Source organism: Lepidochelys kempii, chromosome 2 (genome assembly GCF_965140265.1).
Source record: "Lepidochelys kempii isolate rLepKem1 chromosome 2, rLepKem1.hap2, whole genome shotgun sequence".
NCBI lineage: Eukaryota > Metazoa > Chordata > Testudines > Cheloniidae > Lepidochelys > Lepidochelys kempii.
The window spans coordinates 36,981,307-36,994,051 of NC_133257.1; the positions used below are offsets into that span (position 1 = coordinate 36,981,307).

At 46.8% G+C, this 12,745-nt stretch overlaps 1 protein-coding gene across 1 annotated transcript; it reads right to left on the minus strand.

Moving 5' to 3' along the window:
* Positions 1-773: 773 nt before the first annotated feature.
* On the minus strand, positions 774-10,269 carry CTHRC1 (collagen triple helix repeat containing 1). The gene is made up of 4 exons (XM_073330397.1): positions 9,999-10,269; positions 5,238-5,459; positions 2,758-2,974; positions 774-1,254 (listed from the first exon to the last, which is right to left on the minus strand). Exons 1-4 carry the CDS (start codon positions 10,128-10,130, stop codon positions 1,112-1,114), a joined length of 714 nt encoding a protein of 237 aa, XP_073186498.1. The 5' UTR covers positions 10,131-10,269; the 3' UTR covers positions 774-1,111.
* Between the last annotated feature and the right edge of the window lie 2,476 nt (positions 10,270-12,745).

Here is a 12,745-nt window from a genome sequence, read left to right on the forward strand (position 1 = left end):
CTAGTCTTATGAGACTGAACACATCACCTTTGTAGCGTGATTGCTTCCAACACTTGCAAACTATTCTGAAGGCCATACAGAGTGAGGCATTTGAGCCTACCCTTATTTATTTTCTCCATTTCTATTAATGTATAACGCACTTCATACTTTTGTGCTGCTGATTTATAATTATCTTAGCACCAAGGTGATACATGGTGACTGGCTAAGAAGACTCTGAAATAAACTAGTTTGTTGGGGAAATTAAATACCTTAATAATTAAGGTAAATCAACATTTGTTGTAGTAAAATTATCCAATATATTCACCATTATTAGTCTTCTTCAGTGAAACTGACTTTCATACTAAAAATAAATTGGGTGTTGAGAACCTCTTAATGAGTTATTTAACTTAGTGGGGAAAAAGCCAAAATGGTATGCTAAAAACTTAATCTTTTAAAATGAGATATTTTATGCTTATTATTGTCCTGGATCCAACTCTCACTAATATCAATGGGAGTTGAATCTATAGTAGAACTATAGTAAAGTTGAATAATCTAGTGCTACAGTAGTACAATCAGGTTCGTATAATATGATTTGATCCTTTTAAATAAGATTCTTGAAGTCTAAAATGAATAAAGTATAGTATTTTCTCCACAGATGTTACTTTCATGTCCGTCAAGCTACTCTAATACACCTGTTTCATAATAGCCATGTAAAAAGTAAAACCCTTTGCATTTTGCTGACAATAAAATAGCCTAGATTTTTGCCTCTTTTTGTAAAAGGTTTTATTTATTGAACAGATATAAAAAGATTTAATCTACAGTTTTTACAAGGGTGATAAATATTCAGTCCAAATGATAATAAAACTGGACAAACTTGTTTCTAATATTTGTTCTAAAATTATATGGTAGAAGAACTTGCCAGGTGTGTTTAACAGTGATGTGGCTACATGTTAAACAGTTCAGCTGGAAAAATTCAACTAGGGTGCTTGTAAGCAAGCTTGTGTATTCTGGCCAGATGCTTACAAAGCTCCAGAGAACTATTCAATTTCAAAGTAAATTGTACAAAACGTGTATAAAAAATTGATATGGGGGCTTTGGAACGATGGGTTACAAGGAGGTTTGGAAAAAACTTCTATTTCGGCAGCTCTTCAATGACGATACGAGAGACTGAATTCCATCCAGTAGAAGCATCACCTCTTGGGTAATCTGCACAAGTACCAACCCAGATAGCAACATCCACCAACCCAGCGCTGATTCCTTCACAAAGTCCTTCCACTGTTTAAAGACAAACATTGTATCTTCTTTCAAATAATCAGTATCACTTATTTCACTGATTTTTTTTTCCATATCCTGATTTATATAGTTAACATTCCAAAGAACAGCAGTTCAGTGCAACTCTCTCTACAGAAACTGCATTAGGTAAGGTTACTATGTTGTTAATGTTTAAATCTTTAGTGGGGGAGAACATTGTCTTCCAGGGTACCATGGCCTCGGTAGAAACTATCTGCAGCCAAATGTTTTTTAAACCATAATACAAAGTTTTAAAAGTAATTTAATTTTATGATCATCTATAGGAATAGTTTTTAACCATACACAGTTCCTTATTTCTGTCCATTTTTTCAACAGTCTCCACTGTAGTGGCAGTACTAATGGGAGACGTGAGTAGAGTGGTGGAAAACCCATTCTGATACTTCACGGAAAGGCCTACTATGGCCACACAAGTGAGATTTCATGGATTTTCTTGTTACTTTAAAGAAATATTACCCCGGGGGAAGAGAGACAGAGTCAGAGGCCTTCTGTCATAGGCAAAAAGCTGAGCTGCTAGCTTCCCATAACCTTAGGCCTGTTACAAGCAGCAGTTGTTCTCCTGTGAAATCTTCTAGCCTATTCTGCTGCGCTGTGGTGAATATTCTCTATGCTACAACATCTGGTAAGTTAGATGTTGCAAGCCTTTGGTTTTATATACAATTTCTCTCAGCATATGTCTATAATTCAAGGTATTAAGGGGGACATATGGTGTAAGTATATTTTAGTTGTTACTCCCATTTTCCCTATATCATCATCTTTTGATATTGAACAAGAACTGTTGTTGTGATTTGCCCTTTTCTTAGAAGAGGGCATCATATAAGATGTGGACAACTAATTGTTCCGAATATGATTTGGTTTAGCTTTTAATGTGATAGGTCTCACTGGTGAAGATGGGTTTGTGTTGGAAACTCCAGCAGAAATTAGTCTGCCCAAGAATATTGCATGCAATTCCATACCCGATACAAATAACTGCACAAAAGACAATACAGGTCCAATACATAAACTGCCTGCTTAGAAGGTGGTATCCCAGTTTCACCAAAGCACTAGTGCTATTTAGTTATACTGCAGTTGGGCATAGTGTCACACATGCCATTTTTTATCCTAATTTGAAGCAGCAGTAGTTGTTTAATAGAAACCTATCAAAGCTCAATGGGTTGGGCTGGATAAGGTAAGTCTCTTCATCTCTAACTTCTTGAATTTACTTAAAGTATGACTAAAGCTAGTAAGACCGTAAAAATGGAGTGGCAGCAAACCCAAATCCACAAGAAAAACTAGAGTTACTGTATTTTTAATACTTATACTGAATTTTGACACAGGTGGGAAAAATCATCTAGCAACTGTCCCTCTCTGCCTCCCCTTTATGGACCCTAGACTTCTAAATAGATGTCCTTATGAGGTTCCCCATGTCACTTGTTAACTGCATCCTTATCTTGAACTCCATTCCTAAATACATGGCTTTGACATACATACCTGAAGAAGTGCGATGTATATTAATAGTTGAATTCAGCTCTGGGCTTCCTTGGTCTAAATAAATTATGGCTTCAATAGGAAGTGGCCCAGAACATTCGGCTCCATTAAATGTAAAATACCACCGCTGGCAGCATGCATTTTTGCATTTGAGTCGAAGTGATCCACTGAAGAGAACTCTTAGAGCACTGTTAGAGCGCATCTTTGTGAATGTACATTCCTAAGGAAAATAAGAATAAATTGTTGGCTGTGGCTTTTGAACCCACTTCACTAATTCTTTTGAGAATACATTAATCACCTTCTCTGTTCTCCCCATTCATTCCCCTGCTCCTTTTATTAAAAACTAGCACCTGACAAGTAAGTCAGTGCCCCAAAATACTGATCGGTGTTTCAAACACACCAGAGGATGGGGGAATGTTGAGATCCTATATTTTAATATGAGACAATGTATGCTGTCAAGTTAAGTATCTAAATATCTTTGGGGCTTTCCTTTCTCTCTTCTTTCTTTCCCAACACTCTCCTTCCTTGCAGTTAAGGAGAGTGTTACCAGCTCTCTCAAGCCAGTCCATATTCCAGACAAAATGTTAGCCAGAAGAGGTTGATGGAAAGATGCAGGGTTATCTTGGTGCTGTACAAGGTGGATAAATTAGGTTTTTTAAAGAAGTTTTAATAGGGATTATTTAAACCAGATTTTCTAAATTTTAAATATTTGCTTTTTAAAATACATTTAAAATGACAAGTTATGTTAAAGCCTTCATTAACTATATTTAAGTGATTTTAATAAGTTCTACATATTTGCTACCAAAGTTTTAAAGAACATCAAACCACTGGCTCAGCACATGGACACGGGAGTTTCCTGAGGTGTTAAACGAGCCTGACACAACAGTAGCCTCTTCTGCAGGTACAGAGAGAATATTTTCTTCATTACAGTTTATTCAGTTAGTTCAATGACTTGTTCATTCAAAGTTAAGAAACTGATTGGGAGTTGAAAAAGTTTCAGGAAACCTGTTTTCCTTTTCCAATCTATGAATAAAAACTAGGTGTGAGAGGATGAGATTTCCTAGTTCTAAAATCTTGAAGGACGGGGTGACCAGAAACAATCACTTCAATTCAACAACTACAGATAATTTCGTAACTCAGTTTTAAATGCAAAACATGTTTTGATAATTTTTTTCCTCATGTATCCTCCACATTTTAGTTTTATTTAACTAATTAATAAAACATTAAAATGCTGTGTATCTATTTTTACTTGAACTCCCATTTCCATTCAAGTCAAGCTTAAAATAAATCACAAGTAAAAAAACCCCACAATCATCTAGTAAATAAATACACCATTCATTATTTTCTGATGTAAAAATTAAAAATCTGAATAAATGTAAATTATGCAGAATAATTTCTTAAATATATATAGATGTGGTTAGCAAAAAAGTATCAAATTTCATGTAAATGCTACATTTAGTTGCCAATCAACATGTTTTATGGTTACCCACCAATGAGAATCAACTTTTCTTTAGGAAAGTAACTCAAAAGTATAAATGCAAAACAAGACTCAAATCAATTCTTGAAATCAAAGTTTCCTGCTTGCTGGTTAAAATCATGATTAAAACCGGTGACTTAAAATCAGTCCATCCTATTGCAGTACACCGATGCAAGGTAACAAGGGATGTGTTTGAAACCTGAATCCCTACATAATATAATTTTATGATTTCTCTCTTCATCACTTAGGGGCTTTCTGGATTTAGCAGTCACAAGACACTGTTTTCATGAAAACTGCAAGACTCTTCATATGATAGTCTATAAAATTTAGTAGAAAACATTTTCAGTTGAATTTTTAATTGTGCCCCTCCACCTACCCAATGCTGAATAACTTGCTGCTTGGGCCCATTAAGGGGCAGTTCTAAAGTAAATGGAAATTAGATATTTATTGTATCTATTGAATTGGTTCTCACACTGTGACTGCAACTGTATTACTTAAACAAAGTAGGCCTACCAATCTCAGGCTTGATGTGTTGCTCCTAGGGGGTTGGGAATTTTTTTTTTCTTTCTGGTCATCTTCCATACCTATTGTTGTTTTTTTTTTCCTTACTTTAAAATCTCATACTCAGAGGCCTGAACTAAGGATACAATATTTTTGTTGAACTGGTTAGGACTTGTTGATGCTGCACAAGTCTCACCAGTCGGTTAGCCAGTTATCTCTGTAATCCATGCACCCAAAACCTTGGCTTCCAGTTCTACTGCTTCAAAAGGGAAAACTGAATATGGGTCTGCTGTATGTACCTAGAACAACCCAGCTCTCTCACCTGTAGCTTTATTACTGAAATAAGACACCTGGAGTGTCCAATCAGTTATTACACATAATAGAAATGGGCCTGAACTAAAACTCTAGCTGGGATCAACCTTGAATGTTGAAGAAAAAGTTTCCATCAACAGCTGCTGTGGTGTTGCTTTAACATCACACTACAACATCACGTGTGCTTACTTACTGCAATTTTGCCAAGATCTATGCCATAATTCAGCGCACTCCATGAACACTGTTTAAAGTTGGGTGTCCAAGACTCCTCAATGCTTTCTCGCATACATTCTCCTTTTTCTCCTTTCAGCCCATCCCGACCAGGGATTCCAGGTGTCCCAGGAATTCCATTGATTCCAGGGTTTCCATCTCGTCCAGGAACACCACCAGGTCCTTGTAAACACATTCCATTATACTGAAAAACATAACCTTTTTTCACACTTTGCTTATTGATTCTAAGGCTGAAAAATAGTGTTGCTTACTTTGTACAAGATAGGAGTCTGTTATAGAAGGCCATGAAAATTCCTCTATTAGTGAGGAAAGAGAGGCAAGAAATGGCATTGCCTCTCAAATACTGAAAATTAAATGAATATGTTAAAACTGGCAGCTGAGTTTGCTGTTAGTGGGATATCAAAGATAGATGCAGGGTGGTAGTTTCATTAATAGGAAATATTCATATATGTTAACTACAAAACTGCATGGAAAAGTGTACATGCCCCTTACCTTCCAAAAAAGTTTCCCCAGATTACAATATTAATATGGTCAATTGCTGGCCTCAAACTATGATGGTACACCTTGCTTTCACATTTTAACCAACTAGACTGTGATAGTAATAGTGTAAATTTAACATTTGGGAGAGAGGAAGATGAAACTCAGATGGGGCTCTCTCTTCTTCTCTGCCCTCAATCCCCAAACTATTTGGACCCAGAGCTGTGCAGGGTGGACCCCAGGCAGTTCCACCTGTCCCCACCCATGCAAGCTCCAGGGAATAACTCCAGGGAGGAGACAATTTGGGGGTGCAGACAAAGCCAGGAGAAGGAGACATAGAAGAATCTGCAACAGGAACCTTTGGACACTGCTGATGTCCACTACATTTTTTATCTTGAACATTAGGTCCCATCTGCTGACTGGGTGCTTATTCCAATCCTCACCCATTCATCGAGTCTCTTCACCTCCTACTGCCCTGCTCTTTTCTTGCCTTCTGTCTCATGCTTATCTCCTTCCCTTTTTCCTTTTGTTCAATTAATCCCCACCCACCAAACCCTAATCAAAAACAAAAAACAAAATTGAAAGAGAATTATGCAACTAACATGACACTTTCAAATCATAACATTGCTCCTGCTTGTATGTTATTTTCCTTCTTCCCTTCCCTTTGACTGACTTGTCTATTTAGATTATATTTCTTCAGGGCAGGGACTGTCTCTTAACCTATATTTGGATAATGCTCGGCATAACAGGGCCGCCCCACTGTGATACAAATAAATAAATAATTAAAATGAAAAGTCCTACTAAGGAAGTAAATTGAGATCCAGAATAATGAACTTTTGACATTTCCTACAATATTCAAAAAGAAAGAATCACTGTTGGCAAATACAGTAACAAGAACATGCCAGTGAAACATTTGATCAAGGAGCAGATCCTTAAAAAGGCTCAATGAATATTAGTTTGGTCTCAGAGACACCTACAAAACTAATAAGCAAGACAGTTATGTGAAGACATTTTCATTTCTTACAGTACTACTTGTACCAATTTATTTGATACATTTTGCCTTTAATATTGAAACTGATTGTAATGTTGCCTAGTTCTGATTTCTTTAATATCATAGAATCATATCATATCTTTAATATCATAGAATATGACAGATGAATAGAAAAATATTAAGAAAGTTGAACTCAGTAGAAGTTGGGGGCACTCATCTCTTCACAGGATCAGGCCCACTATCTGGAACATGTGAGAAGCATGGTCTTACAAATAAAATATGCTATTTAGCTATTCTTTGCTTTAACTTCGTAACTCTCAACTTTTGCCGACTATTGTATCCCTTTCAGGAGTCTGATTTGTCTTGTGTACTCCCCAAGTTTCACCTCAATCTCAATTAAAAAACTACTTGATTACAAAATCAGACATAAAAATACAAAACTGTCACAGCACACTTACTGAAAAATTGCTTACTTTCTCATTTACCATATAATTATAAAATAAATCAACTGGAATATAAATATTGTGCTTACATTTCAGTGTACAGTATATAGAGCAGTATAAACAAGTCATTGCTGTACAAAAGTTTAGTTTGTACTGACTTTGCTAGTGTTTTTACATAGCCTGCTGTAAATCTAGGCAAATATCTAGATGAGTTGATGTACCCTGTGGAAAACCTCTGCATATCTACGGGGTACATGTACCTCTGGTTGAGAACCACCGATTTAGCTGACCTGGACATTTTAGTTTTAGATTCCACCAGGGGGCAGAGCTAGCCAAAAAGAGGGTGCTCCAGACTGATCTAACATTAAAGAAATGTTGAATATTTCCAGAGAGGGAGGTTTAAACTGTTGCAGACCCAGAAACTCACGTATGCAAAAGAATTACATGGACTTTGGTCTCCTCTTCAGCCAAACCGATCTGTACTCACCAGATCAATTATTTTCACATATGGTATGCTGCTTTTGAAGTGGAATGAGCATCTAGTTGTAAAATGACAATGTTGTGTCTGTTGAAGCAAGCCGACCCCTTGTCATGTTTTTGGTTCTATTTTTGAAGGAGTTTGTGTCAAAGTTATTTTAGCTGACACATTTAGTATACATCTACTTAAGTATATTTCCTTAACTTCCACTAATTTATCTGTGTCATAGAGCTCAGCCTGCCAAGCTGAAAAATGGGATGCAGTGTCGGGCAAATATTCAAGATGAGGGACACAAAAATATTTGTTCATACAGAAAACTTAAACTGTGGGATTCACTCCTTTAACTTCCCATAACCTCAGATTCATTATTCCTTATTTTTTTATATAAAAAATGTTCAACAATGACAGTGAGATGGCACCAAAGCTGTGTGGAACACAGGTGGCTTTGGGACTGAAACTAGTGATAGCCCTCAAACTGAAGTACATTTGAAGGGTATGATCTAGGTACATCTGCTGACAATGCCATCTACATACCAAAACCAGCAGCACCCTCTCCATCCTAAAAAAATATAAGTGTTAGTGAATACAAGTGCGGGATCCCTGCAAAGACTTGCCTTTGTCTGGAGGGAAGAAAAATCCATGCCACTGGTTTTCCATGGCTCAATAGCCTTCAGTGCATTTGTAGTTGCAATCAAACAGCATCTGGAAATGTGCCATGTATAAGCAGCAGTGTGAATTTGTTTACACTTGGGAAAGTGGGATTTAATAAAATGAGAGTTTTGCAGCTTTTTGTGGCTCTTTAAAAGTAACCTTTTTTCTTTATCTTGTCCTTTATTTACTATTCTAGTTTAGTTGATAAGGGCTTTAAAAAATCAGTTTTGCCTAGGCGATGTCTTAGTAAGGAAGGAAAGCAGTTCACAGTCCACTCTTTTTTATAGAAACAATCCAGCCACATTAACTTGGCCTTGCTTCCTCATGCGGACATGACTGGAGAGAAGGGTATGTATTACTTTAACCACAGACTACAGACTCTGCTATGTGAAAATCTGAGGAAACACAGTCTGCATCTGGAAAGAAATAGCTTCCATGAAGACAAATCCATTCTAAACATTTCCCTGCATCATCACAATCAGTGAGCAATAAAATGTAGAAAAGAAGATAAATCAAATTACTCATCCTTCCTGCAAAAATGACCCAGCATAATTGAGTCTATGGTCAGGTCTTCAAGTTATAACTGGGTTTGGGCAGGGGAACTGTCCTGGCTGGCAGAAGGGAGCTGTTCTCCCAACAATAGACACTTTGCAGAGACTGGCCCCGAGAGCTGCTCTAGCCTCTTCCTGGGATAAAGCAAAGGAGAGGATTGGGTGGTTCCAACCCTTTGAATGAGAAAGCAGCAAGGAAGATTCTCCAGCAGCTCCTCACTTGTTACTGTAACCTCAAATCCACAACATCACCCGCAACCTTGTCCACCAGCTCCCCCCACATCAGACCCCTCTGCCCCCAGACTCCCACTCTAACCCTCCTAACCCTTTTCAGGCCCCCCAGACTTCCACTCCAACCCTCCTAACCCCTCTCCAGGCCCCCCCGCCCCCAGACTCCCACTCCAACCCTCCTAACCCCTCTCCAGGCCCCCCCGCCCCCAGACTCCCACTCCAGCCCTCTTAACCCCTCTCCAGGCTCCCCCTGCCCCCAGACTCCCACTCCAGCCCTCTTAACCCCTCTCCAAGCCCCCCCCCCGCCCCCAGACTCCCACTCCAGCCCTCCTAACACCGCTCCAGCCCCCCCTGCCCCCAGAGTCCCACTCCAGCCCTCCTAACCCCTCTCCAGGCCGCCCCTGCCCCCAGACTCCCACTCCAGCCCTCCTAACCCCTCTCCAGGCCCCCCCGCCCCCAGACTCCCACTCCAGCCCTCTTAACCCCTCTCCAGGCTCCCCCTGCCCCCAGACTCCCACTCCAGCCCTCTTAACCCCTCTCCAAGCCCCCCCCCGCCCCCAGACTCCCACTCCAGCCCTCCTAACACCGCTCCAGCCCCCCCTGCCCCCAGACTCCCACTCCAGCCCTCCTAACCCCTCTCCAGGCCGCCCCTGCCCCCAGACTCCCACTCCAGCCCTCCTAACCCCTCTCCAGGCTGCCCCTGCCCCCAGACTCCCACTCCAGCCCTCCTAACCCCTCTCCAGCGCCCCCCCCGCCCCCATCATCTACTCGTAGCCCCACTGCAGCCCCTCCCTCGCCCCCATTGCTCCGTCCCTCTCTCCCGACCCCTTGCTCCACAGTCCTCCGCTGCTCCCGGCCCCTTCATTCCCATCCCCTATTTCCGCGGCGCGCGCAGACTCACCACGTCCACCACCTCCCTCTGGCGCAGCGGCTTGTGCTTCGCCTTCGGGCTCTCGGACTCCCCGAGCGGCGGGGCAACCAGCAGCAGCAGCGCGGCCAGGAGCAGCGAGGCGGCGGCGGGCGGAGAGCGCATGGTGCGGGGCTGCCGGGGGCGCGGGGCCGGGCTGGCTGGGAGCTGAGCGAGCGTGCGGAGGGATTAGTCAGTGTCTGCAGCGCCCCGCAGCAGCGCGCTGGATAAATGAGCCTTTCACAGCCCGGAGCCTGAGCTCCCTCCCTGGGGACGCCAGGAATTTCCATCCTGTAACAGGGCAGCAGCTCCGCGCCTGAGCCGTCCGGCCACAGCCACAGGCCCGCCGGGGCTTCCCGCCTCCGCATCGCCCGGCACCGCCGCCCCAGCCTCAGGCGCCCTGCAGCCGGCACTCACGGGGCAAGTGTGCCGGGGCTGTGTGCCCCGGGCCCTTAGCACGGGCACCCTACAACCGTACCGCCTGCGCCCCGGGCCCTTAGCACGGGCAACCTACAACCGAACCGCCTGCGCCCCGGGCCCTTAGCACGGGCACCCTACAACCGAACCGCCTGCGCCCCGGGCCCTTAGCACGGGCAACCTACAACCGAACCGCCTGCGCCCCGGGCCCTTAGCACGGGCACCCTACAACCGTACCGCCTGCGCCCCGGGCCCTTAGCACGGGCACCCTACAACCGAACCGCCTGCGCCCCGGGCCCTTAGCACGGGCAACCTACAACCGAACCGCCTGCGCCCCGGGCCCTTAGCACGGGCACCCTACAACCGTACCGCCTGCGCCCCGGGCCCTTAGCACGGGCAACCTACAACCGAACCGCCTGCGCCCCGGGCCCTTAGCACGGGCACCCTACAACCGTACCGCCTGCGTCCCGGGCCCTTAGCACGGGCACCCTACAACCGTACCGCCTGCGCCCCGGGCCCTTAGCACGGGCAACCTACAACCGAACCGCCTGCGCCCCGGGCCCTTAGCACGGGCACCCTACAACCGTACCGCCTGCGCCCCGGGCCCTTAGCACGGGCAACCTACAACCGAACCGCCTGCGCCCCGGTCCCTTAGCACGGGCACCGTACAACCGTACCGCCTGCGCCCCGGGCCCTTAGCACGGGCAACCTACAACCGAACCGCCTGCGCCCCGGGCCCTTAGCACGGGCACCGTACAACCGAACCGCCTGCGCCCCGGGCCCTTAGCACGGGCAACCTACAACCGTACCGCCTGCGCCCCGGGCCCTGAGCACGGGCACCGTACAACCGAACCGCCTGCGCCCCGGGCCCTTAGCACGGGCAACCTACAACCGAACCGCCTGCACCCCGGGCCCTTAGCACGGGCACCGTACAACCGAACCGCCTGCGCCCCGGGCCCTTAGCACGGGCAACCTACAACCGTACCGCCTGCGCCCCGGGCCCTGAGCACGGGCACCGTACAACCGAACCGCCTGCGCCCCGGGCCCTTAGCACGGGCAACCTACAACCGTACCGCCTGCGCCCCGGGCCCTTAGCACGGGCACCGTACAACCGAACCGCCTGCGCCCCGGGCCCTTAGCACGGGCACCGTACAACCGTACCGCCTGCGCCCCGGGCCCTGAGCACGGGCACCCTACAACCGAACCGCCTGCGCCCCGGGCCCTTAGTACGGGCACCCTACAACCGAACCGCCTGCGCCCCGGGCCCTCAGCACGGGCACCGTACAACCGTACCGCCTGCGCCCCGGGCCCTTAGCACGGGCAACCTACAACCGTACCGCCTGCGCCCCGGGCCCTTAGCACGGGCACCGTACAACCGTACCGCCTGCGCCCCGGGCCCTTAGCACGGGCACCGTACAACCGAACCGCCTGCGCCCCGGGCCCTTCGCACGGGCACCCTACATCCGTACCGCCTGCGCCCCGGGCCCTTAGCACGGGCAACCTACAACCGAACCGCCTGCGCCCCGGGCCCTTACAACGGGCACCCTACAACCGTACCGCCTGCGCCCCGGGCCCTTACAACGGGCACCCTACAACCGTACCGCCTGCGCCCCGGGCCCTTAGCACGGGCAACCTACAACCGAACCGCCTGCGCCCCGGGCCCTTAGCACGGGCACCCTACAACCGAACCGCCTGCGCCCCGGGCCCTTAGCACGGGCACCCTACAACCGAACCGCCTGCGCCCCGGGCCCTTAGCACGGGCAACCTACAACCGTACCGCCTGCGCCCCGGGCCCTTAGCACGGGCACCCTACAACCGAACCGCCTGCGCCCCGGGCCCTTAGCACGGGCAACCTACAACCGTACCGCCTGCGCCCCGGGCCCTTAGCACGGGCACCCTACAACCGTACCGCCTGCGCCCCGGGCCCTGAGCACGGGCACCGTACAACCGAACCGCCTGCGCCCCGGGCCCTTAGCACGGGCACCGTACAACCGAACCGCCTGCGCCCCGGGCCCTTAGCACGGGCACCGTACAACCGTACCGCCTGCGCCCCGGGCCCTTAGCACGGGCACCGTACAACCGAACCGCCTGCGCCCCGGGCCCTTAGCACGGGCACCGTACAACCGAACCGCCTGCGCCCCGGGCCCTTAGCACGGGCACCCTACAACCGTACCGCCTGCGCCCCGGGCCCTTAGCACGGGCAACCTACAACCGTACCGCCTGCGCCCCGGGCCCTTAGCACGGGCACCGTACAACCGAACCGCCTGCGCCCCGGGCCCTTAGCACGGGCACCCTACAACCGTACCGCCTGCGCCCCGGGCCCT